Here is a 24,940-nt window from a genome sequence, read left to right as displayed (position 1 = left end):
TGAGATATTTACAAAAAAAGCGTAAAAAAACGATGTTTGTGATCTTTGACCTTGAAATTTAATAGTTGCGTACACCCTACCATATGTAGGTTTTGAGACAACTTTCAGGGTGTCAATATACAAGTATTTACAGACTTACAGCTGGGTATCTCGAATTCCGAGATTTTTACCTAATTTAAGCTTAAATGACTGGACTAATACAGTCCATCAGACGCGGTGAAAAAAATTTCTTTACTTTGGTATTGAATTTTAAATTTTTTAAATATGTTTTCACTGCGAAAATCGCGAAAAACCTTTTAGAGGTTTTTAATTAATATCTTCTTTAATTAATATTCATCCAAAGACGTAACCTAACTAAGAACACTCTCGATCAACTCTCCTTTCGAACAATTCTTTTTTTTTTTTTTAAATGGTCCATCTGTTTAGGCGCTAGAGTGACACAGATAGATACACAAACACACAGATACACAGACACGTCAAAACTTATAACCCCCTTCCCTTGTGTGTCGGGGGTTAAAAAAAAAATCGTGTTTGTGATTTGTCTACGGTTTAGGGGATAACTGACTAATGCACTTTTCCAAAATTTTTGATCCATCTCCCCTTTGTCACGAAGTTTCACACTTCACCATACACTCTCTTCCCTCTTTTCCACATGTCACAGTGTTGTCATAAACGTTCTTATCGAAAAAGGGCTTGATGTCACATTCTCCCTATTTTATGTTCCTCTTGTCATTTATTTCCTCCCCCTTGATACGAACGGTTACAATTTACTGAACCCCACCTTAAAGAGGGACTTCATTCGTAGTCAACTCCTTGCAAATAGATATTTCTGTACGCTTTTTTTACGAATGCAAAATAAAAATATTTCTTGCCCTGGCATTGGTGCCAAAAATTTGACACCAATGGATAAAGTTCGCCAATTTCGCAATCATGAAATTTGATCAAATCACAAATCAAGGAACCTGAATAAAATGATACCGCAAAACACCTTCAATGGGTAAAACTTCTGTACAAAGAATATTCTTCGTAAAAGTAGGCATAGAAAGAAAAGTAGCCTTTGCCGTTAGAAATATAAAACTTCCAACAGGTCAAATGAACAAATTCTACTCGCGACGACATATAATTGTCCATGCGAAAGCACTGGACGTCGTAATAATACGCCAATTTTATCAAAAGTTTCAGCTTCAGATCTGTTTGTGGTGATAGCAAATGCAGGTATTATTGGGAGCTGTGTGTGTGTGCGTGTGCGTGTGTTTTCCAGAGGGTGATTTTATCGAAACTGAAAGTCCTCCCTAACTCCGGAAAATAATTTATTTAAATATTAAAATCGCGAAAAAATAATCAAAATGAAAATATTTTAAATGCCCGTAAGTTACCCAAAAAGCTTCAATAATAAAAACAAATGTAACAGTTTCATTTCTTTACGCTCAAGCGAGAAATGGCAAGGCAATGTCATCAAGCAATTTCTTCACGCTAACGATGTCGCGTGAAAAAGCAAATAAAAATGAATTTTCACTAACTTTTAGCTGCTTCTAGCGCTTTTTCTAGTCAATTTAACGGGTTCGCAGTTTCGAACGGTAAAACCGCGCTAAACGTGTCTAAAAATATTTTTCACGAGCTTCCCAACCGTACCAAGCTCGAAGCATTAAAATACATTTTTCGCGTGGAAAGTGCGGATTATAAAAATCAATTAAAACTTAATGTTTCTCGCTTCTCTCAATGAATTTCAACAAAGAAAAAGAGTCAAAATTAAAATTTTTGAGTTTCGCTAACTAAAAAACACTTAACTTCTTTTCTAGTGGATTTAGGTTATTGGACCTTGGGCGCCCTGACAATTTCTTCGTTTGGAGTATTTTTTAAAGAACTTTCCAACCAAAACAAAGTTGAAAAAACTGAACCATCCATTCGCGTAGAAAGAGCCATTTAGGACGAAAATGCGTTTTTAATTAACAGCTTCGTTAATTAGCGTCCAATTTCAAAAAATTTTATTGATGACACTAAAACTCAACAATAGCTACTGAACAAAAAAAAAAAAAAAATGAAGAAAATCGGTTCACAAACAGAGGAGAAAATGGTACCGAAAGAAAACGGCTTGCCCATAAGAATTCAGGACTAGAAAATCGCCCGCCATGGTATGACGACTGGTGAAATTGTTTCTACATTTGAACGAAGCAATTGCCTTTTTAGTGATATTTTGATAGTTGAAATTTTAACCCTTACACCAGTGGAATATCCCTAAACTCCAGTAGATAGCGTTAATTGTTTTGGTTTCATCGTTTTCCTAAAACCAAAACAATTGTAATGTTGGTTTGTAAGTTAACGGATCGAGTTCAGCCTTGTCCCAATAAAGCCTTTCACTGCATGCTAAACATTACCAAAACATATTATCAAATTATCATGCTGTATCGCGAGTTTCATTCTTGAAACACGTGGGTTACTCGATCATCGGCTATTATTTATATGAGGATTTTACTTGTGATATTTTGACAGAAAATTAGACTTAAAAATAGGATCAGAAAAATTCCTAGTGTAGTTTTGTATCGAAGAGAGCTCAGGTGTCTCCATCTGGTGGAAACTGGATGTCAACTTATGTCATGCATCAGCGCCTTAATGGTGGCACATGAAAGCAGGGCCGCCGAGAGCTCAACCGGGTCCCGGGACAAAATATTGACATGCGGGCCCCCTTCCAACCATTAAAAAAATCCCGTTGACTGCCTTCACCCTTATTTACATTTCAGTAATCTCAATTGCGCCTTCTATACCACGACATCTGCTATTACATAGTAATCCTAGGCGTCATACCACAAGTCAGTGCACAGTTAAGAAACGGAATCGGATTTTTTTTTCAAATGTATATATAACAAAAGAGAGAGAGTTCACATTTTTGCTTGAAGGAGGGGAGGGGGCTGTCATTACTCCCCCAGCAACCCCATTACTAGCATCGCGCAATCAAATGATGAGAATTGCTTTACATAAGGGGTGAAAGAAAAATAACTATATGAATCTCAGTTAAAAGTGCAACATTCGCAAAGGTCCTTCCCCGGAAAATGTTCGAAACTATAGTTCTAAAATTGCACTTCACACGAACACTGGTAATGTTAGGAGGAGGAGAGGTTCAGGGATTGTTATGAAGATTCAAAGCTCTAAGACTCTGCCTTTGAAACTTCTCGAAGTTGAAGTTCTAAAAATGAAGTTTTAGACGATTTTTAACAAGAGGGACGGGGATGCTCTCTAAATTAAAATGAAATATTCTAAAAATGCTCAAATGTAAACCGTCTTTGTTGAAGTTTTGGGAAGAGAGGCTCGGGGAACCTTTCCCTAGAAAACTTTTGAATTGAGGTCCTAAAAACCCAATTATAAGCCCTCTTTTTAAACGGGAGGGAAAAATTTGGATTATCTCGGAGCTTCTCCGCAGGAATTTTTTCGGAATTGAAAATCCAAAAACGAAATGTTAGACAAGATTTTATGATGTGGAGGGAGAGAGAATTGGGGGTACTCCCGAGGAATTATTTGAAAATTTTACGTCCCAAAAACAGAATCGTAGATTATCTTCGATGCCAAGAAAAAATGTTCGGAGAACCTTCACCAGGAATTTTTTTTTTTTTTGAAATTTAAATACTAAAAACGAAATTTTACGTGATCTTTAAATTATGTAAAGAGGACAGTAGGCACTTCTCTGAGATTGTTTTTCAATTTTAAAATTCAAAAAACCGATCTCTTGGCTATTTTTGATGAAGTTAGGAGGCTGGATGGGGTTCAGGACTCTTTCCGGAATGTCCCCAAAATTACAGGACAGGCTGGGTTTAGAGAACCGCTCAGAAAAATTATTGAAATTGAAGTCCCAAAAGCGAAATTTTAGACGATTTTAGTTGATGTTAGAGAGAGGTAAATTAGATGTTAGAGGGTGGAAATTTGTAGGGATGGAAGTTCCTAAACCAAAATGAAAGATGATCTTAGAGGGCGATGGGGGATCAGGTACTCTGGTATAAGGGGGGGGGGGTGCAACCCCATAGTCCTTTTCCTGGATTCGCCACAAGGCTCAAGTATTCATACTACTCTAAAATGATGCTATTTTTCCTCTATGTATTTTAATTTTTAAACAATACAGTGATATATTTTAAAATGTAGAGATAATGTCGCGACCCCATAAAAAATGCTTGGGGGCCGTGACCCACAGGTTGGGAACCCACATCCCCCAACCATGTTCCAAGGCCGGGAAAAAGGAGGATAACGCGCGCTGTTTGTCACGGTGGTCCCGCTACTGGGTGGTCATTCCAAACTATTCTCGTTTCGAGTTCGAGATTTCCCGTCACGTGATCAATGTTGTCGAAAAAATCTCGCAACGTTATATTCTAAACAGCTCACAGCTGTCTTTCGAAGAGGTGACGAGTTTTTCGAGTTGTTTGGTCGGCCAGGAGGTACACGTGACTTCTTCCAACCAATGTCCTTTCAGCGCAGCTAGTTTTGTTTTGTTTAATCCTTGCACGGAAAGGCGGGAACTTTGACGACTGGCACGCTAATGAATACTACTTCAAAGAATACGTTTTACGTTACAAAGAATCACACCGAAATAATTTTAGTTTTTCTTGAAGCAAATCCAGACATTCTTAAAAATTAATCCTCCGAGAATTTTACAAAATAGTACACAAAGGAAAAATGGGCCGAGGGCTCCGGTGCAAGAAGCATAGTCAAATGGCAAAAGGTAAGTCATATTTCAATATTACAGTGTCTAAAACAAAAATCAAAGAGAGGAAAACATTCAATACATAAATAAGATAAAAATTAACCGTAAATTTTGTTGATTCACTATATAACACCATCTATATTAGTAAGAACGTCTTGTATGAAATGCATTTTTCTCAAGAAACTGTAATCGAAATAATAATAATAATAATAATAATAATAATAATAAATTAAAAAAAAACTTAACTATCATAAATGCAGACGAAGAAATATAAATAGTCCGTAATCGTGGATTGAATATTATGTTGTCGTGTCTAATGAAGTGCAGAGTGCGAAAGGTTTAGAGGCATCCAAAAGTTTTAATGAAAAAATCTGCTAATTCAAATTGAATATATAAACGCTGACTGCGCCATTGAAATTTTTAAGGGGGGGGGGGGGTTTGAGGGGAGGGGTATTTTTTTATTTGGGGCGCCTTTGCTTTTGGAGGGGGGAGTCTTCGCGATATTTGGGGGGAGGGTCACCCCTACAAACTGTAAAAGGTTGTGCTAATTGAGCTTTTGGGGATGGGAGCAGTCATAACAGAGTATATAATCTTCCATATTAGGATTAGTTATGTAAAAACCAACTCTCCCCCCGCTCAGTTGTAACTATAACAACAATCTCAGTTTCAAAGACATATTCCAGAGTTTTTTCTCGTTTATAAATTTCATTTGTCTTTTGTACATTATCCCACTTAAAATTTAGTTTTTTCACAAAAGTACTAGTTGTTTTTAAAAATTGTATGAATTTCAAATTCACACACAATATACAATCCCCCTTTTTTTTGCGTTTTAGGGTGGGTGACATCACAAATTACCGCCCCGGGTGTCACTCATGCTGGGTACGCTGCTGACGTAGGTAATGTTTTTTTTTTGTCTTCTTTTGCTATAAAATCCTCCTCCCCCCTTTTCTTCCTAAATTCCTTATTTATTACCTACTGTCATTTAGGACTCGACCGATACATCGGCGCCGATGGTTCAACAATTTAGCCATCGGGATCGGCATCGGCGGCCGATGTTTCCTGCAAGTCAGCATTTGCAGGTTAGCACAGCCGTTTAGTTGTGGCGGCCGATGCTAACTTGCAGGAAACATCGGCCCATCGGCCTTAAAAACATCGAAAAGCCGATGGAATTGGCCGATGTTTTTGAAAAAAAAAAAAGGACCTTTGCTGTTTTATTTTTTAATACACAGTAAAGGGAGTTATTGTTTTTATATAAAATTGTTTACTTAAATTTCAGTATGAATTTCTATTTTAGTCACCCCTAAAAGAGTTTTTAATACTGCATTCAGGTACCAAACAAGTTAATTATTGCGTTGTTTCTTGCAGCTGGATGTACGTATGTATCTCTCCTAAGTCATAACTCAAAAATGGTAAGCTGTAGAAGGATAAATTTTCGCATGCGGAGTGTGCGTACGTTCCAGTTGTGCACTTCCCTTTTTGTTTTCGATCGGGTACTCTGAAAAGCCTGTTTACTCATTTTTTGTGGCTATTTATTACTTATTTCAATGCAAAACTAATATAGCGTCTCAGACCATGGACATGGAAACAAATATGAGATGGCGAAACCGGTTTTTGTGTCATTTTATTAGATTCCCTTTAAACCGACGGTAATTTGTAATTTTCGATAATCTCGAAATTTGTAATACGAATCACAGTTATGCAGTCTTTTCTGTATCGCTTCTGCGGAGTTACAAGTTTGGGGCCCGTCGAAATACATTTTGGGGCCCTATTTCTCTATCACAGAAGTTGTAAAACATTTATCATAAGCATTTTTGTAACTCCTACGGTGCCCCTATGGTTATGGGGCTTCTCGTGCAATTGCAACATTTGCTATATTTTAATTCCGCCACTGCACGTCAAAACAAACTTGGGTGCAAGTTTTGAGAGGGTTTTTCTGCTGAATGTTTATGATTATTTTGAACTCTATTTTTTACAACTATTTTTTGAATTTCCTAGAACACTTGCGTGTCCCTCCTTCCACTCCCTATATTTCTGAAATTAAACTCTAATTGTACTTCTGAGTTGTTTAAAACTAACACCATTCATAAAATTAGAGATTTTTTTCTTCAAACTTGATCTATTGTTTAGAAAGAATTTAAATCATCAATGTAAGAAATTGGTTAAAGACGTTTTCAATGGTGACATAATTCGGAAATCAAAGGGACTTTTGAATTTTTTCTTCAGAAGTGCTGAAGTAGATTCAGAAACTCTTCCGAGGCGTTGGGGGTAGCGGTTCTGTACTAAAAAAATGAGGCCGAGGTTGGGGCCGCGAAGTGTGATTTACTCCAAAATCAGAGGGTGAGCCCCCTAACCCTACCTCTTCATTTCAAGCATTTCTTAAATATTTAGCGATTATTTATTTTGGTCAAGAAGTGTCATTTTGCGTATTTCTCACACTTGTTTCACCTGTGGCAACGGCCTAAACTCAGAGAAACAGCGCATGCAAATCTGGCAAAGTTTATTTAAAAGTCTCCAGCTGAGTTGGCTAGCGCGCGGTATCTGGATTGATGTGTTATGTGTAAATGTTAGATTATTCCGAGATGGAACTGATTAATTTATATTTATTTCTTTTAATGGTAATGTGTTTTGTTGCAATTTACAATAAATGTTCGCTTTTAACAACTGGATTACCTGTCTCTACATTGGTGACCTGAACACGCAGTTATCAGTTGGTAGCGAAATGATTTCAAGAAAGAATGGGTCGCAGCAATTCGCCGGAAGGTAATTTATTTCGACGAAAAACTTCAATTTTTTTCAACTGTCTTGCTTTTCTGTGCATGTGTCCTTTGAGGTTCTCGAGTGTAGCATTGTACCTAAGCTATTAGTTGTTTCATGTTAGTATGGAAACAAAAGAGAATTTAAATTTGACTCAAAAGGAAGTAAGTGCTGAAAACTTAAGCTGCAATAGGGTTTCTGTAAAAGTACCTAATTTTTGGCCTAATAATGCGAAGTTATTTTTTGTACAACTTGAAGCTAGTTTTAGGTTAGCTGGCGTTACGGTTGAACAAACGCAATTCGATCATTTGGTTGCGTCGCTAGATGCAGAAACTTTGTCTCATGCTACCGATATTTTATGTCAGCCGCCAGAAAAACCATACACCGCACTTAAAGAAAGATTGTTAGCGGAGTTCGAATTTTCTCAGAGTCGTAAAGTAAAGACATTAATTGAAGACTTAGAATTAGGTGACAAATCTCCATCTATGTTATTACGAAAAATGAAAGAATTAAGTGAGAGGCATGTAGATGATGATTTTTTAAAAAATATTTGGCTTCGTAGGTTACCGGTACCAGTGCAAACAATTTTAGCGGTCAGTTCTGAAAATTTAGAAAAGTTAGCGGAAATGGCAGACAAGATTTGCGAATATACTGGATTGGTTGTAAACTCAATTGATAAGCAAACTTTTAAATACCAAACTGCTAGTACTGAAATTCAGTTGGAACAATTGCAACTGAAAGTAGACGAACTTACTAAAATTGTAAAAACGCGCAGTCGCTCAAGGTCTCCAAATCGATCTCAGGGCCGAAAAAAATTTAATTTGAGAGCTGAAAAGCGGAATAATTTGTTATGTTGGTATCATTTTAAATTTAAAGACAAAGCTACCAAATGTGTAAAACCATGCGCTTTTGAAGCGAAATTTTCAAATTTTTCAAAATCGTCGGAAGTTTCTATGACTTTTACTAAAAAAGGATTTAGTCGCAGACTGTATATCACTGATATTTTAACTCAAACGAGCTATCTAATTGACACAGGTAGTGATGTTTCTTGTTACCCAAAATCCTTTTTGAATTTAGACAGCGGAAAAAAAGAATTCACTTTGTACGCTGCAAATGGATCTGGGATTGATACTTACGGTACTAAGTTATTAAATTTAGATTTCGGGTTAGGACGCAGATTGAGATGGCCGTTTATCATAGCTGACGTTACAAAGCCTATAATAGGGGCGGATTTTTTGCAGCATTTTGGATTGCTAGTCGATTTAAAGAAAAGGCGTATTTTAGATCCGGTGACTAAATTTAGTGCAAGCGGTCGATCGATATTTTGCGAGGTTCCGAATGTGAAAACAATTTATGGGAATTCTGAATATCAAGAATTGTTAAAGAAATATATTGAGATTACACAACTTAATGTTCTTTCACAAAAGGTAATGAAACATAATACAGTTCATTTCATTCCGACTGAGGGACCCCCTGTTTCAGCTAAAGCGCGTCGGTTACACCCAACTCAACTTCAAATAGCTAAACAGGAATTTGAATATATGCTTGACAAAGGGATTTGTAGACCGTCAAAAAGTAATTGGGCTAGTCCTTTGCATATGGTCCCAAAAGGCGACTATGACTGGAGACCAACTGGCGATTACAGAGCACTAAATCGTATAACAGTTCAGGACAAATATCCAATTCCTCACATTCAAGATTGTGTTAGCATTTTACACGGGAAGAAAATATTCTCGAAAGTTGACTTAATAAGAGCGTATCACCAGATTCCTGTGAACCCCCCTGATATTCCGAAAACGGCTATAATAACACCTTTTGGGTTATATGAATTTCCGTTTCTAAACTTCGGGTTATGTTCAGCAGCACAAACATTTCAACGCTTTTTGGATGAGGTTTTGAGAGGGTTGAATTTCTGTTTTCCATACCTGGATGACATTTTAATCGCGAGTGAAAATCACCAGCAGCATAAAAAGCATTTAGAAGAAATTTTTAAACGTTTCCTTAACTACGGGATCGTTATAAACGAATCAAAATGTGAATTTGGGAAAGAAACTATAATTTTTTTAGGACATATGATAAACAGTAAGGGGTGTATGCCAGATCCAAAAAAGGTGAAGGCAGTGGTAGAGTTCCCTAAACCCAAAACTATTTCTGAACTTAGACGTTTTTTGGGTATGGTAAACTATTATCATCGCTTTGTTCCAAATATCGCCGTGATTTTAGCGCCACTTCATAAGTTTTTAATTAAAGCAAAAAAAACGAGATAAGAGGGAAATTCCGTGGGATACTGCTTCAGAAACAAGCTTTGAAAAAATTAAAAGTGCTTTAGCGGAAGCGACTTTGCTTTATCACCCTTCTACTAATGCAGAACTTGCTTTAACAACTGATTGCAGTGATTTTGCGATGGGTGGTGTATTGCATGAATTATCCCCCGAAGGTCCCAAGCCTTTAGGTTTTTTTTCAAAGAAACTATCGGCTACTCAATGTAAATATTCAACTTATGATAGAGAATTGTTGGCAGCATATAGTGCAATTCAGTATTTTCGATACATGTTAGAGGCAAGGAAATTTATTTTGTATGTAGACCACAAACCTCTAACTTTCGCATTTCGGCGGAAACATGAAAAATCCTCCCCCCGAACTATCCGTCAGTTGGATTTCATATCTCAATTTACTACGGATATCTGATATTTACCTGGTAAGGGAAATTTGGTTGCGGACAGCCTATCGCGAATATTGGAGATCACATTTTCATCTCTAGATGATATAGAAATGTGGGAAAAATCACAATATGAAGATGAAGAACTTCAGGACGTTTTAGAGGGACGAATTAAGTACAGTGGTAAGTTAGCTAAAGTTCCTATGCCTGGTACCGATAAATCTCTATATTGTGATACATCAGGAAATTATAATAGATTCTTTGTTCCGCAAATTCTAAGGCGTAAAATTTTTGATACAATGCACGGTTTGTCTCACCCCGGCATACGTGCTACAAAACGTCTTATCGATAGCAAATATGTCTGGCCAAATATAAACAAAGATATAACTGCTTGGTGCAGAGCTTGTGTTCCGTGTCAGCAGACTAAAGTACATTTGCATACTAAATCCCCGTTAGTTCAATTTTTAGTTCCGGATGAGTGATTTTCTCATATTCATTTAGACATAATAGGTCCACTAACACAAGTTCAAAATTTTAAGTATTGCTTGACTATAGTGGATAGATTTACGCGGTGGCCTGAAGTTGTGCCAATTACTGATATAACAGCAGAAACGGTAGCTCGTGCTTTCGTACAATCATGGGTTTCTCGATTTGGTACTCCGCAAAGGATAACATGTGACAGGGGCAGACAGTTTGAATCTGAACTTTTTACGAGTCTATCAAAGATGCTTGGCATAAAATTAGCAAGGACATCGCCGTACAGACCCCAAAGTAACGGTCTGGTGGAAAGATTGCACCGACCATTGAAGCAAGCTTTGATGTGTTACAAATCCGATTGGTTTGAAGCACTTCCATTAGTGCTGTTGGGACTCAGATCTACGTTACGTGAAGACCTTGGCGCGTCCGCGGCACAGCTGACTTATGGGTCAACTCTACGGTTACCTGGACAGTTGTATGAAGAAAAAACTTTATCTAATATGCCTGACTACGTTGCACGTCTTCAAAGACTGATTAGCTCGCTAAGTCCATCTACTCCTATTCGGCATGGTCAACAACGGATTTATATCCCTAAAGATCTGCAAAACTGTACACATGTTTTGTGCGCTTAGATGCTGTAAAAAAGTCATTGCAGCCGCCATACGAAGGGCCTTATGAGGTCCTAAAGAGAATGGACAAGAACTTTTTGATTTCGGTGAACGACAAGGAAAAGATCGTTCACATCGATCGCTTAAAACCAGCGTTTTTAATTGCTGGAGATACCAATCCAAGGACTCCTGGAGTTACAACAAGGTTTGGCCGCAAAGTACGTTTTCGTCTCCCAATGGTCTTGTGAGACTGGTGAGGGAGTCTGTGGCAACGGCCTAAACTCAGAGAAACAGCGCATGCAAATCTGGCAAAGTTTATTTAAAAGTCTCCAGCTGAGTTGGCTAGCGCGCGGTATCTGGATTGATGTGTTATGTGTAAATGTTAGATTATTCCGAGATGGAACTGATTAATTTATATTTATTTCTTTTAATGGTAATGTGTTTTGTTGCAATTTACAATAAATGTTCGCTTTTAACAACTGGATTACCTGTCTCTACACACCTATATTTCGTAATGCACCGTCATTTTCGCATCATTAATAGCAATCGGATTTTTTCTGTTGTAACTTTTTTTATGTATTTATATAAAATCAATGAATAAGTTATTTTAGTTTTTTATTAAACGTTTCAAGGATTTTCTATTATGCAATTTTTTAAATTTCAGAAAATTATTGTTAAATCGAAAAAATTAATTTGAACTTGTTTGTAAAGCTTCATAAAAGAATAAACGATCAAACTGTTCAATATTATTTGTGCAAACATCAGATCACGTAGTATATGTATTCAGTTATTAACTTGGTGTAAATATTGAGTTTTTTATTGTAGTTGCATTTTAAGAATCTCGCTCTTTTCATGGTTATTTCTTTTTTCCGCAAAATTTATGTCATTGTTATAGGCTTTTTGAAAAATGCTAACTTTTCTATTCATAAATTTTAAATAAGTATAAAAATATTCCTGTTTTGATTTAATATTGCAATTTATCTGTTACCTTTTTTGTTTAATTTGATGACTAAAAAATGTCTATGTGCAATCTTTCCACTTCAATTGCGTAATTTGTTGACGGTTTCAAAGTTTTATTCTTAATTTTTTTGAATGATTAAACAACATAATTTAATGTTTTTTAACTATGTTTAATGTACCTAAATCCATACATTGTTACAATATTACTGAAATCTTAGATATATGTTCAATTAAAAAAACAAAACAAATCAATTGGTTATTAAAGTGTCTCTTTTTTTTTTGCCGTTGTTCTTTCTTTTTAATCACAGCAGTCAAAAAAGGAGAAGCACAACAACACCCTATACAGATTGTACGTAGTACGATCCAAAAGTTCGAGGACTAGCTGTATAAAACCTTACCCAGAATAGTTCACATTACAGAAGCACATCTACCTTCAAAAGGTCGCCTTGAGGGACTATGTACTTCTGCCAGTGTTCATATAACTTTTGGAAACACTCCTGGAAGCCATTTTTCGCTACCTTCTATGATGCATCTTTATCTTCTCCTGACGGAAGAAAGCGGCGTCCGTGAATTTTTTTTTTTGCTGGGAACAGGTAAAAGTCACACGGAACTAAGTCCGACGAAACGTTATGTTATTTGTTTGTCATATCAGAGTATTGACCAATCGAAACGTGCATCCTCAACATGAAAGTCACCTTCTTCCCCACGATGAAGTTAAAAGCAGCAGCGCAAGAGGCCTTACAGAAGGTTACAAAAAATGTCTTCCAGGAGTGCTTCTAATAGCTATACGAACGTTGGCAGAAGTGCATAGTCGTTCAAGGTGACTATTTTGTAGATAGATGTGCTTCGGCAATGTGAACTATTCAGGGTAAGGTTTTATAGAACTTGTCCTCGAACTTTTAGATCATACTACATACGTATGAGTTTTCAACTTACTATTTCATAACGTTTTTGAGGGACGCAAGTTTGCGCGCATGAAGACATCACAAGAGAATTTGCGATAATTAACTGAGGAGGCGTTCAAAATGGATATTTCGGTCATCTATATGTTCTTAGGTACATATGCATGTACAGATGTGCCGAAAAAACTTGGAAGTATAAATTGTGTGATCGTAAAATAGAAATTTAGGTCGAAATCTGATTATTTTTTGTGTTTACAATTTCTTATTCCTAGAAAGGAAGTAAAGTGAAATGAATCAATGATACTTTAAATCCCTGACAATCTTATCAATTTATTTCTGTTTGATTTTTTTTTTGGCCAACGGCATCGGCCATCGGCCATTTGGAGAAAAACAATCGGCCATCGGCCATCTTTGAACAATCGGCATTGGCCTATCGGCCAAAAAATGCCATCGGTCGAGCCCTACTGTCATTGTACGGGAGTTAGTTTTCTGAAAGGTATTGGCAAGCGAAAAACAAATTAGAATGTTGCGAACCTTGAACATAGTGAAGGGGGGGGGGGGGGGAGTGGTAGTTCGTGGAATTTTCGTGATAAAATTACGGCAGTTGGTTTTCTGATAGGTATTGGCACGAGGAAAACGAATTAGGATGTGGCCAACCCCAAAAATGGTGCAGGGGTCAGAGGGGGGGAGGGGAGTTATAACTGCAAACATAAAATAGGTACAAATGCAACATTTCTCGCTTTACAACAAGTTTTCAAAGCTTAAAATGCTTAATTCAACTAATAACAACATTATAATGCATAAACATCGGAAATAAATTGCAGACACGTGTTTCGGAGCTATTAAGAGCTCCCTTTTCAATGTAAAAAATGTTAGTTTGTAAATGAAAATGCATTCGGCTAAGGTTGATTATTTCCATTGATTCCATTTTCTTGTAACCAAACCCATCATTTAGGAAATTAGGTGAAAGGGGGGGGGGGAGAATCGGGGGCACTCCAAATTTTCAAGAGATAATGCATTTGAAATAATATAGAGGCTAGGAATTTCCTACGCCCCCCTTATTTTTTTGGCCGCTCGACGGCCTGCACAAATGCGTCTAGGGCAAATTTTATGTAAAAAGCGTTCATAATTTTTATTTGTCTTTTGTACATTATACCACTTAAAATTTAGTTTTTTCACAAAAGTACCAGTTGTTTCTGAAAATTGTATGAATTTGAATTTTACACAGAATATAGTCCCCCTTTTTTTGCGTTTTAGGGGGGGGAGTGACATCACAAATTAGCGCCCCGGGTGACACCCATGCTGGGTTTGCCACTGACGAAAGAAGTTTTTTTTTTCTGTCTTCTTTTGCTATAAAAACCCCCTCACCTGTTTTTTTCCCTAAATTCTTTATTTGTTACCTACTGTCATTTTTCAATTTCAATTGAATTCAATTTGTAAGAAAATTTATTTTTCTTTATTGAAATTTGATATTGATTAACTAATTACAAAACAGTACAAAGGCTGGTAATTTCTGGGGAATTGTTTCCGAAATTTGATTCTCCATTTCGTCGACATCAAAATTAGCAATATCATACAAATACTGTATTCGATTCTACTGTAAGCATTTGTAAATTGGCTGCAGTATAATATGATGCATTTCAAGGAAAGAGAATGATTCAAAATGCTCTTTTTTACTTTCTTCTATATCTAATATATAGAAGAAAGTATTGGATTCGTGCAAATTTTCGAATTTCGAATTTTGACGGATTCGAACGTTTTGAGGTGTGCTGAGTCCATTTCGACTATTTTTGGAAAATGTCTGTCTGTCTGTGTGTGTGTATGTATGTGTGTGTGTATGTATGTGTGTATGTGTGTGTGTCACGTCTGTGTGTGACCAGTTTTTTGTGGCCGCTCTACAGCAAAAACTACCGCATGAAATTGACCGAAATTTGGTACACATATGTGCCCCTATGTGAACTTGTGCCCATTAGTTTTTGGCGCGAATTCCTCCAAGGGGGGTGGAGCAATGGGACGTTTTTTGAGTTACGCGTGCTTGCTATTCCTCAGGAAGTAACTGGCGGAATCAAACAAAATTTGGTCCATATGTTGCCCCTAACAGGAGCAGGTGCTGATTCAATTTTGGTGTCAATAGCTCAAACGGGGGTTGAGTTATAGAACGTTTTTTATCGTCAATTGTGACTGCTGTATCTCAAGAAATAACGAACGGAATCAAACAAAATTTTTTTGACAAGTAGCCCTTAGTGGATATAAGAGCTGATTTTATTTTGGTGTCAACAGCTAAAAGGGGGGTAGCGCAATCGCTCGTTCTTTTTTTCCATTGTGAGTGCCCTATCTCAAGAAGTAATGCTACGTTCTGGTTGAAATTTGGAATATATGTGAATCCATACGTAAACAGGCTTTGGTTCAATTTTGACTCCAATCGCTCCAAGAGGTGTTGATTTTTTTTTTTTTTTTAAATAAAAATAGTTTTATTAATGCAACAATAAGAAAGATAAATCGTAATAGATTGTCGTCTGCGTATTTCTCGTGATTTTAATTGTATGGAAATAATCGGAAATATTATCTCAATGATTTAAAATTTTTAACTGTTTCCATCTTATGTTTGTTAATAAATAAAATATTTGTAAATAATTGAAGTAAGGCTTTTAAAGTAACTTTCAATTTTTGCTCTTTGTTTTGTTATTACAAAAATTCAGACATTGGGATGGTCGTCAAGTTTTTGCATGTGTAATTTTGTTTTTGTTAGGAATATTGCTTCCTCGTCAAGCATGAGGAGGGATCAGAAAAAGGAAAAATATAGAAGAAAGTTTCGTGATGGCCACAACATACTAGTATATCTAATATATAGAAGAAAGTATTGGATTCGTGCAAATTTTCGAATTTTGAATTTTGACGGATTCAAACGTTTTGAGGTGTGCTGAGTCCATTTCGACTAATTTTGGAAAATGTCTGTCTGTCTGTGTGTATGTGTGTGTGTGTGTGTATGTGTGTCACGTCTGTGTGTGACCAGTTTTTTGTGGCCGCTCTACAGCAAAAACTACCACATGAAATCAAACGAAATTTGGTACACATATGTGCCCCTATGTGAACTTGTGCCCATTGGTTTTTGGCGCGAATTCCTCCAAGGAGGGTGGAGCAATGGGACGTTTTTTGAGTTACGCGTGATTGCTATTCCTCAGGAAATAAGTGGCGGAATCAAACAAAATTTGGTCCAGATGTTGCCAGTAACGGGAACAGATGCTGATTCAATTTTGGTGTCAATAACTCGAACGGGGGTTGAGCTATAGAACGTTTTCTGTCGTCAATTGTGACTGCTGTATCTCAAGAAATAATGAACGGAATGAAAGAAAAATTTATCGGTGAGTAGCCCTTAGTGGGTATAAAAGCTGATTTTATTTTGGTGTCAACAGCTAAAAAGGGGGTAGCGCAATCGCCTGTTCTTTTTTTCCCATTGTGAGTGCCCTATCTCAAGAAGTAATGCTACATTCTGGTTGAAATTTGGAATATATGCGAATCCATACGTAAACTGGCTTTGGTTCAATTTTGACGCCAATCACTCCAAGAGGTGTTTTTTTTTTTTTTTTTTTTTTTGCGAATAAAAATATTTTTATTAATGCAACAATAAGAAAGATAAATCGTAATAGATTGTCGTCTGCGTATTTCTCGTGATTTTAATTGTATGGAAAAGATAGGAAATATTATCTCAATGATTTAAAATTTTAACTGTTGCCATCTTGCGTTTGTTAACAAAAAAAATATTTGTAATTAACTCAAGCAAGGCTTTTAAAATAACTTTCAATTTTCGCTCTTGACTTTGCTCTTGCAATAATTCAGACATTGGGATGGTCGTCAAGTTTTTGCATGTGTAATTTTGTTTTTGTTGGGAATATTGCTTCCTCGTCAAGCATGGGGAGGGATCTGAAAAAAAAAAGAAAAATATAGAAGAAAGTTTCGTGATGGCCACAACATACTAGTTCTTTTCTTCTTCAACTTAGTATTTTTCCTTTGGGTTGAATTTTAAAGTTCTTTATCAGCTGAAGAGAAAATATGATTGAAAAATTTATTCCCTTTACGAATATTTTTCAATATACATTTACAGAAGCAGAGTATTTATTTATTTTAAACTGCTCTTGTAACCAAGATTGCTGTTTTGACTTATTAATCGTGAAAATAAAGATGGAATTATATAATCATAGGTACAAGTTGTTTGTTTTGAAAAGGGAAATCTAGAATAGTACTGTTTTGAAGATATCTTAAGAGATTGGGTCTTGGAAAACAATACCTAGAAAAAATAGAATTTTAAAACTGGAATATTGAAGAAATAATAATTTTTATTTAGCATGTGCTTATTAAATTATAATTTTAAAGGAAAAGAGAAAAAACTCTGGAATATGTCTTTGAAACTGTTGTTATAATTGCAACTGAGCGGGGGAGGGTTGGTTTTTACATTACTAATCCTAATATGGAAGATTATATACTCTGTTATGTCTGCTCCCATCCCCAAAAGCGCAATTAGCACAACGACAAACCTTTTACATTTTGTAGGGGTGCCCCTCCCCCCAAATATCGCGAAGACTCCCCCCTCCAAAAGCAAGAGCCCCCAAATAAAAAAAATATCCCTCAACCCTCTTTAAAAATTTCCATGGCGCAGTCAGCGCCATGCCCTAACACCCCCCCCCCCTGCATTTTAGTGTTTTTTATTCAATTTGAATTAGCAGATTTTTTCATCAAGACTTTTGGATGCCTCTAAACCTTTCGCACTCTGCACTTCATTAGACACGACAACATAATATTCAATCCACGATTACGGACTATTTATATTTCTTCGTCTGCATTTATGATAGTTAAGATTTTTTTAAAAGTTATTATTATTATTATTACTATTTCGATTACAGTTTCTTGAGAAAAATATATTTCATACAAGACGTTCTTACTAATATAGATGGTGTTATATAGTGAATCAACAAAATTTACGGTTAATTTTGATCTTATTTATGTATTGGATGTTTTCCTCTCTTCGATTTTTGTTTTAGACACTGTAATATTGAAATATGCATAAAATATGACTTACCTTTTGCCATTTGACTATGCTTTTTGCACCGGAGCCCTCGGCCCATTTTTCCTTTGTGTACTATTTTGTAAAATTCTCGGAGGATTAATTTTTAAGAACGTCTGGATTTGCTTCAAGAAAAACTAAAATTATTTCGGTGTGATTCTTTGTAACGTAAAACGTATTCTTTGAAGTAGTATTCATTAGCGTGCCAGTCGTCAAAGTTCCCGCCTTTCCGTGCAAGGATTAAACAAAACAAAACTAGCTGCGCTGAAAGGACATTGGTTGGAAGAAGTCACGTGTACCTCTTGGCCGACCAAAGTACTCGAAAAACTCGTCACCTCTTCGAAAGACAGCTGTGAGCTGTTTAGAATATAACGTTGCGAGATTTTTTCTACAACATCGATCACGTGACGGGAAATCTCGAACTCGAAACGAGAATAGTTTGGAATGACCACCTAGGTCCACAAGTAATTGATGCTGTGAACATGCAGATGTTGAATAATGGGCTTAAAAAGTTAAATGAGAGATGTGCTTACTTCTTCGACACCGAAAAGAAGTTCAGTTAGCATTTTTAACTCTGATTTTTTTTTTAAGGAGGCGCAAGGGCCCCCTTTCGGGCCGGGTCCAGGGAATTTTACCCCTGTTTCTCCCCCCCTCTCGGCGGCCCTGCATGAAAGACTGATGCCTTGTCAGGGAGTGCACTAGGTCTCGTATAAGCCAAATGGCCGATTACACAGCCCCACGGGAAGAAAGAAAAAAAGGTTCATATTCTTCTGTAAAATTTGCAAAAAACTGTGAACATCGTTAAAATTTTTCGAAATCATCCAAAAAATAGCTAATTTGCGCATTATAAAATTTGACTTTGAGAGTTAAAGAAATTTAGCAATACTTACATCGAATCTCATGCCTTGAAAAAAAAGTTGACATAAATGTTCACTTTCTTTTTCAATTTGTACCCTGAGCAAAATAAAAAGTAAAGAATTGTTGAGCTTAAAAATATATATAAATGTATCAATATATGTAAAAACTTTTTCCAAATATGTAGTTCTACAAAAAACTCGATTCTTACAAATTGGTTGAAGTGTAATTGAATAATAATAATGTATATAGAATTTTGACTTACATATTTATTACTTATGTATTATACTCTCAAAGTTAATAGCAAGAGCCTTCATAGGCGGTATAGCCTATGAAGGCTTTTGCTATTAAACCTAATAGAACCAACCAACATGTTTATTTTAAAAAATTTTAAATCTGTAACTTAAAAAAAGAAAAATGTTTCTACTCTATACACAATACAATCGAATAACCAGGGGATTTACGAGTCTAAAATTGACTTCAATTTTGAAAAAAAATGGGAAAGCACTCGCCACATATTTCTAAAACATTTCCCAAAAATTGCCGGAAATTACTATTTTTGACGTCAGTTTCAAGTATATTCACATTTTCTCTTGATAGTAACCTGAAAGGACAATTTCAACAGAATGTTTGAGGACCAATTTAAGGAACAGTTACTGTTCAAGAGCGTCTAAACCAGCATTTCTCAACCTTTTTTGATCCGCGGACCGGAAAGTGCTTTCAAAAAAAATTCGCGATCCAGTGATAGGTTTTTGCCTTCTTTTCTTTCTTTTTCCTTTTCTTCTTCTTCTTTTTAATGGATTAGTGAGTTTCCTTCCCTTTCTTTTTACTTTGAAAACAAGCAAATAAATAAAAAATTTAAAAAAACTTTGGACTCAGCGTCCGTCAAATATTTTGCGAACGGCTGAAGATTTTTTTTTCTTTTTTGTTCAAAATAGTAATAATTACAAAAAGAATTAATAAATACACAAATAAAACTTTACTTATTAGTGTCAAACAACTGTTTCAAAAATATTGAAACGATAAAATTAAGATAAGTAATAATAGTGATATTTATACTAAGTGAAAAATATTGCTGAAAATCATAGAAAAAAAAAGTTATCACAAAATTCGCGTAAAAGATGCCGCATAGGATACTGTTATTTTTGTTATTACGGTGTTTTCTTTTTTTGAGTGGGGAAATTTTTTTAGAGTGGACAGGCAAAAATTTCTGAGAACCGGTCTTTTTTTTTCTTCGGACTGGTGCCGGACCACCGGCTGAGAATCACTGGTCTAAACTAAATAGTCTTGCTCTGTCTGGTGTCAATGTGCAAAGAAATTGAAGTCTTTGATTTGGAAATAACTGAAGAGGTTTTGAAAAATAAGAGATGATGTATCAGATGTATTTTGGGGTAATTTATTCTTTTCAAAAATATTCTGTATTAAATATTAGGGCATTGATATTTTAACAACTATAATTACAAATTAGCAATTATTAATAATTAGCATAATCTACAATGAAGTCTATTTAATTTGCGATTTAATGAAATATAAATTAATATGATAGTCTCTTAAATGTTTAGATTTGCCCCCCCCCCAACAGGCAGAGTTTTACCCCGAGGTAAAAATACACATCAAAACTACTCACATTTCAACGTTAGATTTTTCTTTTTCCTGTTTAATTTGGTTTCTTAAGTTTTCTAATTCAACTCTTAGGAGTTCACTTTCTTTTTCAAGCCTAAAATGGAATGGCAATAATCTCATTACACATTTCTAAAAAATCCAGATTTTAGAAATTCATTTCTAAAAAGTCCGACATTGCATAATATCGTATTTACTTTGCTTTAGTTATTGCTTACAAGAGAAGGTAAGTGCGCCAAATAAGGCCAACCTAAGGTTCATGGCCTAATATCTCGCTCATTTATAATTCAATTGGCTCTAATTTTTTCTACATTCATCAAATGACTCATACAAAAACAATCATTCCATGTGGAAATTTACGTTAAAATTACGCTTGTGTCAGCAGTTTAACAGAAAAATGGTAAACTGGCATTATTAGGAACACGGGTCCCCATTGGCAGCTGGTCAGCCAAAATACTGAGAGGGAGAGGCAAAAAAGTGTAGGAGTTTGGCTGCGGTACCCTGAAACTGATTTTTTTTTTTTTTTTTGTAAAACTGGGATATATTATAGATTTTTAACATTACTTATTAAATTACCTCCAAAAATTTGGAAAATGGCAACAAAAATCGTCCTGGATGGCCAGCTTGGACTTCCCCCTTCCTATTCTAAGTTCAATTCTTATGAAATAGCAGGACAAATGTCCATGTATTAATCAGAAGACATGAAGCGTGAGGAAGTGAAAGTGCATTTCACTTCCTCACTCTGCTCACGTCAATATTGACAGAAAATCATGTTTCATCAAAACTTGGCTGTATTCTGTGTTTCAAACTGTGACGAGATTGCAGTTTAACTAAACAAAGAACCTGGTTAAGATGTTGCTTTAAAAACCCGTAAAAATTTTCATGTTCTCACTATCTTATATAATTAAACACTGAGCGTATGTATCTATGTATGTATGTATCTATGTCTATGTTACTCCTCCCGAACGACAGTGAACTGACCATCGAACCAGGTATCGATAGATTCGTAAATTTCCGCCTTTATGTTTGGCTATTTCACATAATCCTTAGCGGAGATATCAATTCAAAAACTATTAATTATGACACATAGATTTCGACGTAAAATCCCTGCTTTTCGAAGGCTTTCCTCCATTCAAATTGTTATTCACTACTTAATCTCAACTTTTCGTAACAATGCTTTTATTAAAATTTGTAACGTGAAGAAAATCACTGAGAAGAAAGATCTGTTGCCATTTCTTTCTTGAATATGAACAAATAAAATTTTGGCTTTTGTTTTAAAGGCTTTTCCTGTAATCGGGGGATTTAAAATGTTTCCTTTTTGGAAATTTTTCCGCAATCAGCCGCCAAATTGTATTGATTTTCTTTCTTTTTTTTTTTTTTTTTTGTTCAAGCCTATTGTTTAACACATCACTTGACATAACTTTTATTTTCGAGGTGGACCGTGCAAAGAGCCAGGCGACGCAGCTAGTGCTTTTTATTAAAACTTGTTGCGTGAAGATAATGATTGAGAAGAAAGATATGTTGCCATTTTTTTTCTCGTATATGAACAAATAATGTTCTGGCTTTTGTTTTGAGGCTTTTTCTGTAATCTGGGAATTTAAATTTTTTTCTGTTTTTGGTTGTTTTTACGCAATTTGTCAGGAATTTTTAGATTTTTTTTTATTGGAATTCAAGCCTGATTATTTAACACGCGTCACTAGACATAATTTTTATTTTCGAGGTAGACCGTTCAAAGCCGGGCGACGCAGCTAGTAGTGCCGAAAAAAGTGAGACGGCGACTATTTTGACTTACTGCAATGTGGAAGGGCACAACAACGATTGCGGAAAATTAGAACTTCGATAAGTCACTTAAAAAGAGAAAACTAGAAACGAAAATGAACTAATTCAGAGATAAACATGTTGCAAAGTAACTTAATGCAATTTTGTATATTTTATGACGTTCCTGGATTTGTTTCCTAATTTTTTTTCTTAAATTCGAATTTCTGCATCCTTTCCAATAATGGTGCATATTTTGATTCATTGATAATTTAGTTAAATTTACTCCTACTATAATAATACTTGCATACAAAAACCTTACAATAACTCTAAATATATTTATTGTTTCTAACAGTAGTAGGCGAAAATTAAATGTCAATATGGAAACTAAAACCATATAAAATTTTACTTACTCATTTGCATTTGCTTCCAAAATATCTGCCTTATACTCATTAATTTTATTTGTAGCTGTGGGGAACATTAAATAATAAGCATATTTTAGCAACTCAGAAATTAAACACAAGTAAGGTAAACGCGCCAGAAGTGGCCACTGCTTCAGTAGTGGCCACTTTAAGGTTTATATTTGAAAAATAAGGATTCCAGGTCTCCCAATAGATTCAAACTTGCAGGAGGTAAAGTTCAGGCTATATTGTAGTGAGCAATTCAAGGAGTACTTTGATCATCATGGAAAATCGTTATCAACTAACTATTCAGTATGCTGCCGTGTGCAGGTAAAGGGCAGTAACTACAAAATTTTCACTTTTCATTTTTTTGCATTTTTGTCATCTATTGTATGTTATCTTTATTGTACAAGCTCGCTTATTTGGTTTCCACTGAAAAAAAGGCGCGAAAAAGACGTTTAATTCCAACATTTCCCGATTGTTAGCATTGAATCCACCACATTTCTTCAAATATCTCGAAAATTCATTTCTGCAGATACTGCCGTTTACCTGCACAAGGCAGTATGGTCGTCTGGATTGTCGATGTTTTTTCAGCTGTCTTCTAACGCTTCTTCGTAACGAGGTATATAAACAATGTGTTGTATTATGAATAGAACAATGCTCAAAAATAATATTTTTAGAGCTGTAATCATGTTATGAAATGCGAAAGATCATGTTCGAAACGTTTTCAACTCGAAATAGTTGTTTTCTTGGCTGACAGTTTATCTGGCCACTATACTAGTACCAAAAAAAGTTGGATAATTCATAAGGGCCACCGAGTAGCCACTACTGAATCAGGAAAGTTTTTCGTAAATCAACTCGATTTTCCTTTTAATAGGTTGTAATCCCTTTACATAATAACCTGTCTAAAGCAATTGATAAACCCAAACAATTATTAGCACAGCTTTTAATGTTCCTTATTTCACATTCCTTTTCATTCCTCTATAGTAACACTAAATTCACTTCAAATGAATTAGCCTTATCTATACTTATAGGCTCATTTTCATTTGTAAAAGTAACAAATGTATTTTTTTGACGAAACGTCTTTTCATGAATAGTGTCAATTTTTTTACCAATTACAACTGTTATGTCCTGTTATGGTATGACATATTTATTGTCATCAAAATATCACAGAATTTGTAAAATTTTGTATCCATACTCTTTTATTAATACAATTATACAGCTTTTTTCTTCAATGTTCTTTATAGACACTCTTTATGCTTTAATGCCATAACTTGGAACAATGTCCCAAGTGTGGAATATATTTGCAATTTCTCAAATTTATGAATAAATAAGTTCAACTGAATTAGTTGGGTACAAATGAATTTGCCCAAAAGAGACACAGGTACATAGTCGAGATGAATTGTGAAACGAATTCAAACTAATGCTGCTCAGTTAGCGTAGGTAACCAAAGTTATTTCCATGCTAAAAAACTGCATATTTCTTCGAAACGAATTGTGAAACGAATTCAAACTAATGCTGCTCAGTTAGCGTAGGTAACCAAAATTATTTCCATACTTAAAATTTGTATATTTTTTTGAAAATTTCAAGCTTATAAAAATAAGCCATAAAACTGATACATCACAGTTCAACTCACATAGCCTCATAAGAAAATTATTAATTTATTCTGTAACAACATTTATTCCTTACTGGTGAAGTACCAACAGGTGTACCAGCCCTCAAAACTAAGGGTACTGTCCAAAGTATGGCCACTTGACTAACAAATTTGTATTATGAACAAGTTTATCAACCTTTCAATCAAGTTAGCGTTTTTATTATTTACTAGTGAGTTTACTAACCAAATGTTTCACGAAAAACGGAAAATGCGGGAAAAAAAAGCTAGATATCACAACATTTTGCGTTGTCAAGGGACGGGAAGATACTGTTATACAGTGTCTGTTCATTCCATCAAGGGCAAACTGTGATTTCATAAGATTCTCACATACACAATAGTGTTAACATCACACAGCAACGTCAGATTGAAACATCACATGAATAAGAGTGAATATTTATCCGTTCGTGTTTATACGTTTTTGTAATTCGGCGAACGCTCAAAGTTTGGAAGTTGAATAAGATGACCGTTAAATTTAATATAGAGGCTTTTGTAGGACCTAAATGAGATCATAAGGCTGAATCGGCTGAATAATTTTATTATACAATTCAAATT

At 35.3% G+C, this 24,940-nt stretch overlaps 1 protein-coding gene across 1 annotated transcript in view; it reads right to left on the bottom strand.

Moving 5' to 3' along the window:
• The window catches only part of LOC129216078 (uncharacterized), a 69,349-nt gene that overhangs the window by 10,239 nt on the left and 34,170 nt on the right, over nucleotides 1-24,940 (bottom strand). The window contains exons 4-6 of the mRNA XM_054850228.1: nucleotides 22,747-22,801; nucleotides 20,586-20,675; nucleotides 18,994-19,057 (exon numbers count right to left, since the gene is read on the bottom strand). Of these exons, the coding sequence (XP_054706203.1) occupies nucleotides 18,994-19,057; nucleotides 20,586-20,675; nucleotides 22,747-22,801 (209 nt within the window). The remainder of the gene's footprint in view (nucleotides 1-18,993; nucleotides 19,058-20,585; nucleotides 20,676-22,746; nucleotides 22,802-24,940) is intronic.

This window comes from Uloborus diversus, chromosome 1, assembly GCF_026930045.1.
Source record: "Uloborus diversus isolate 005 chromosome 1, Udiv.v.3.1, whole genome shotgun sequence".
In the NCBI taxonomy this organism is placed as follows: domain Eukaryota; kingdom Metazoa; phylum Arthropoda; class Arachnida; order Araneae; family Uloboridae; genus Uloborus; species Uloborus diversus.
This window is presented reverse-complemented; position numbering and strand designations above follow the sequence as displayed.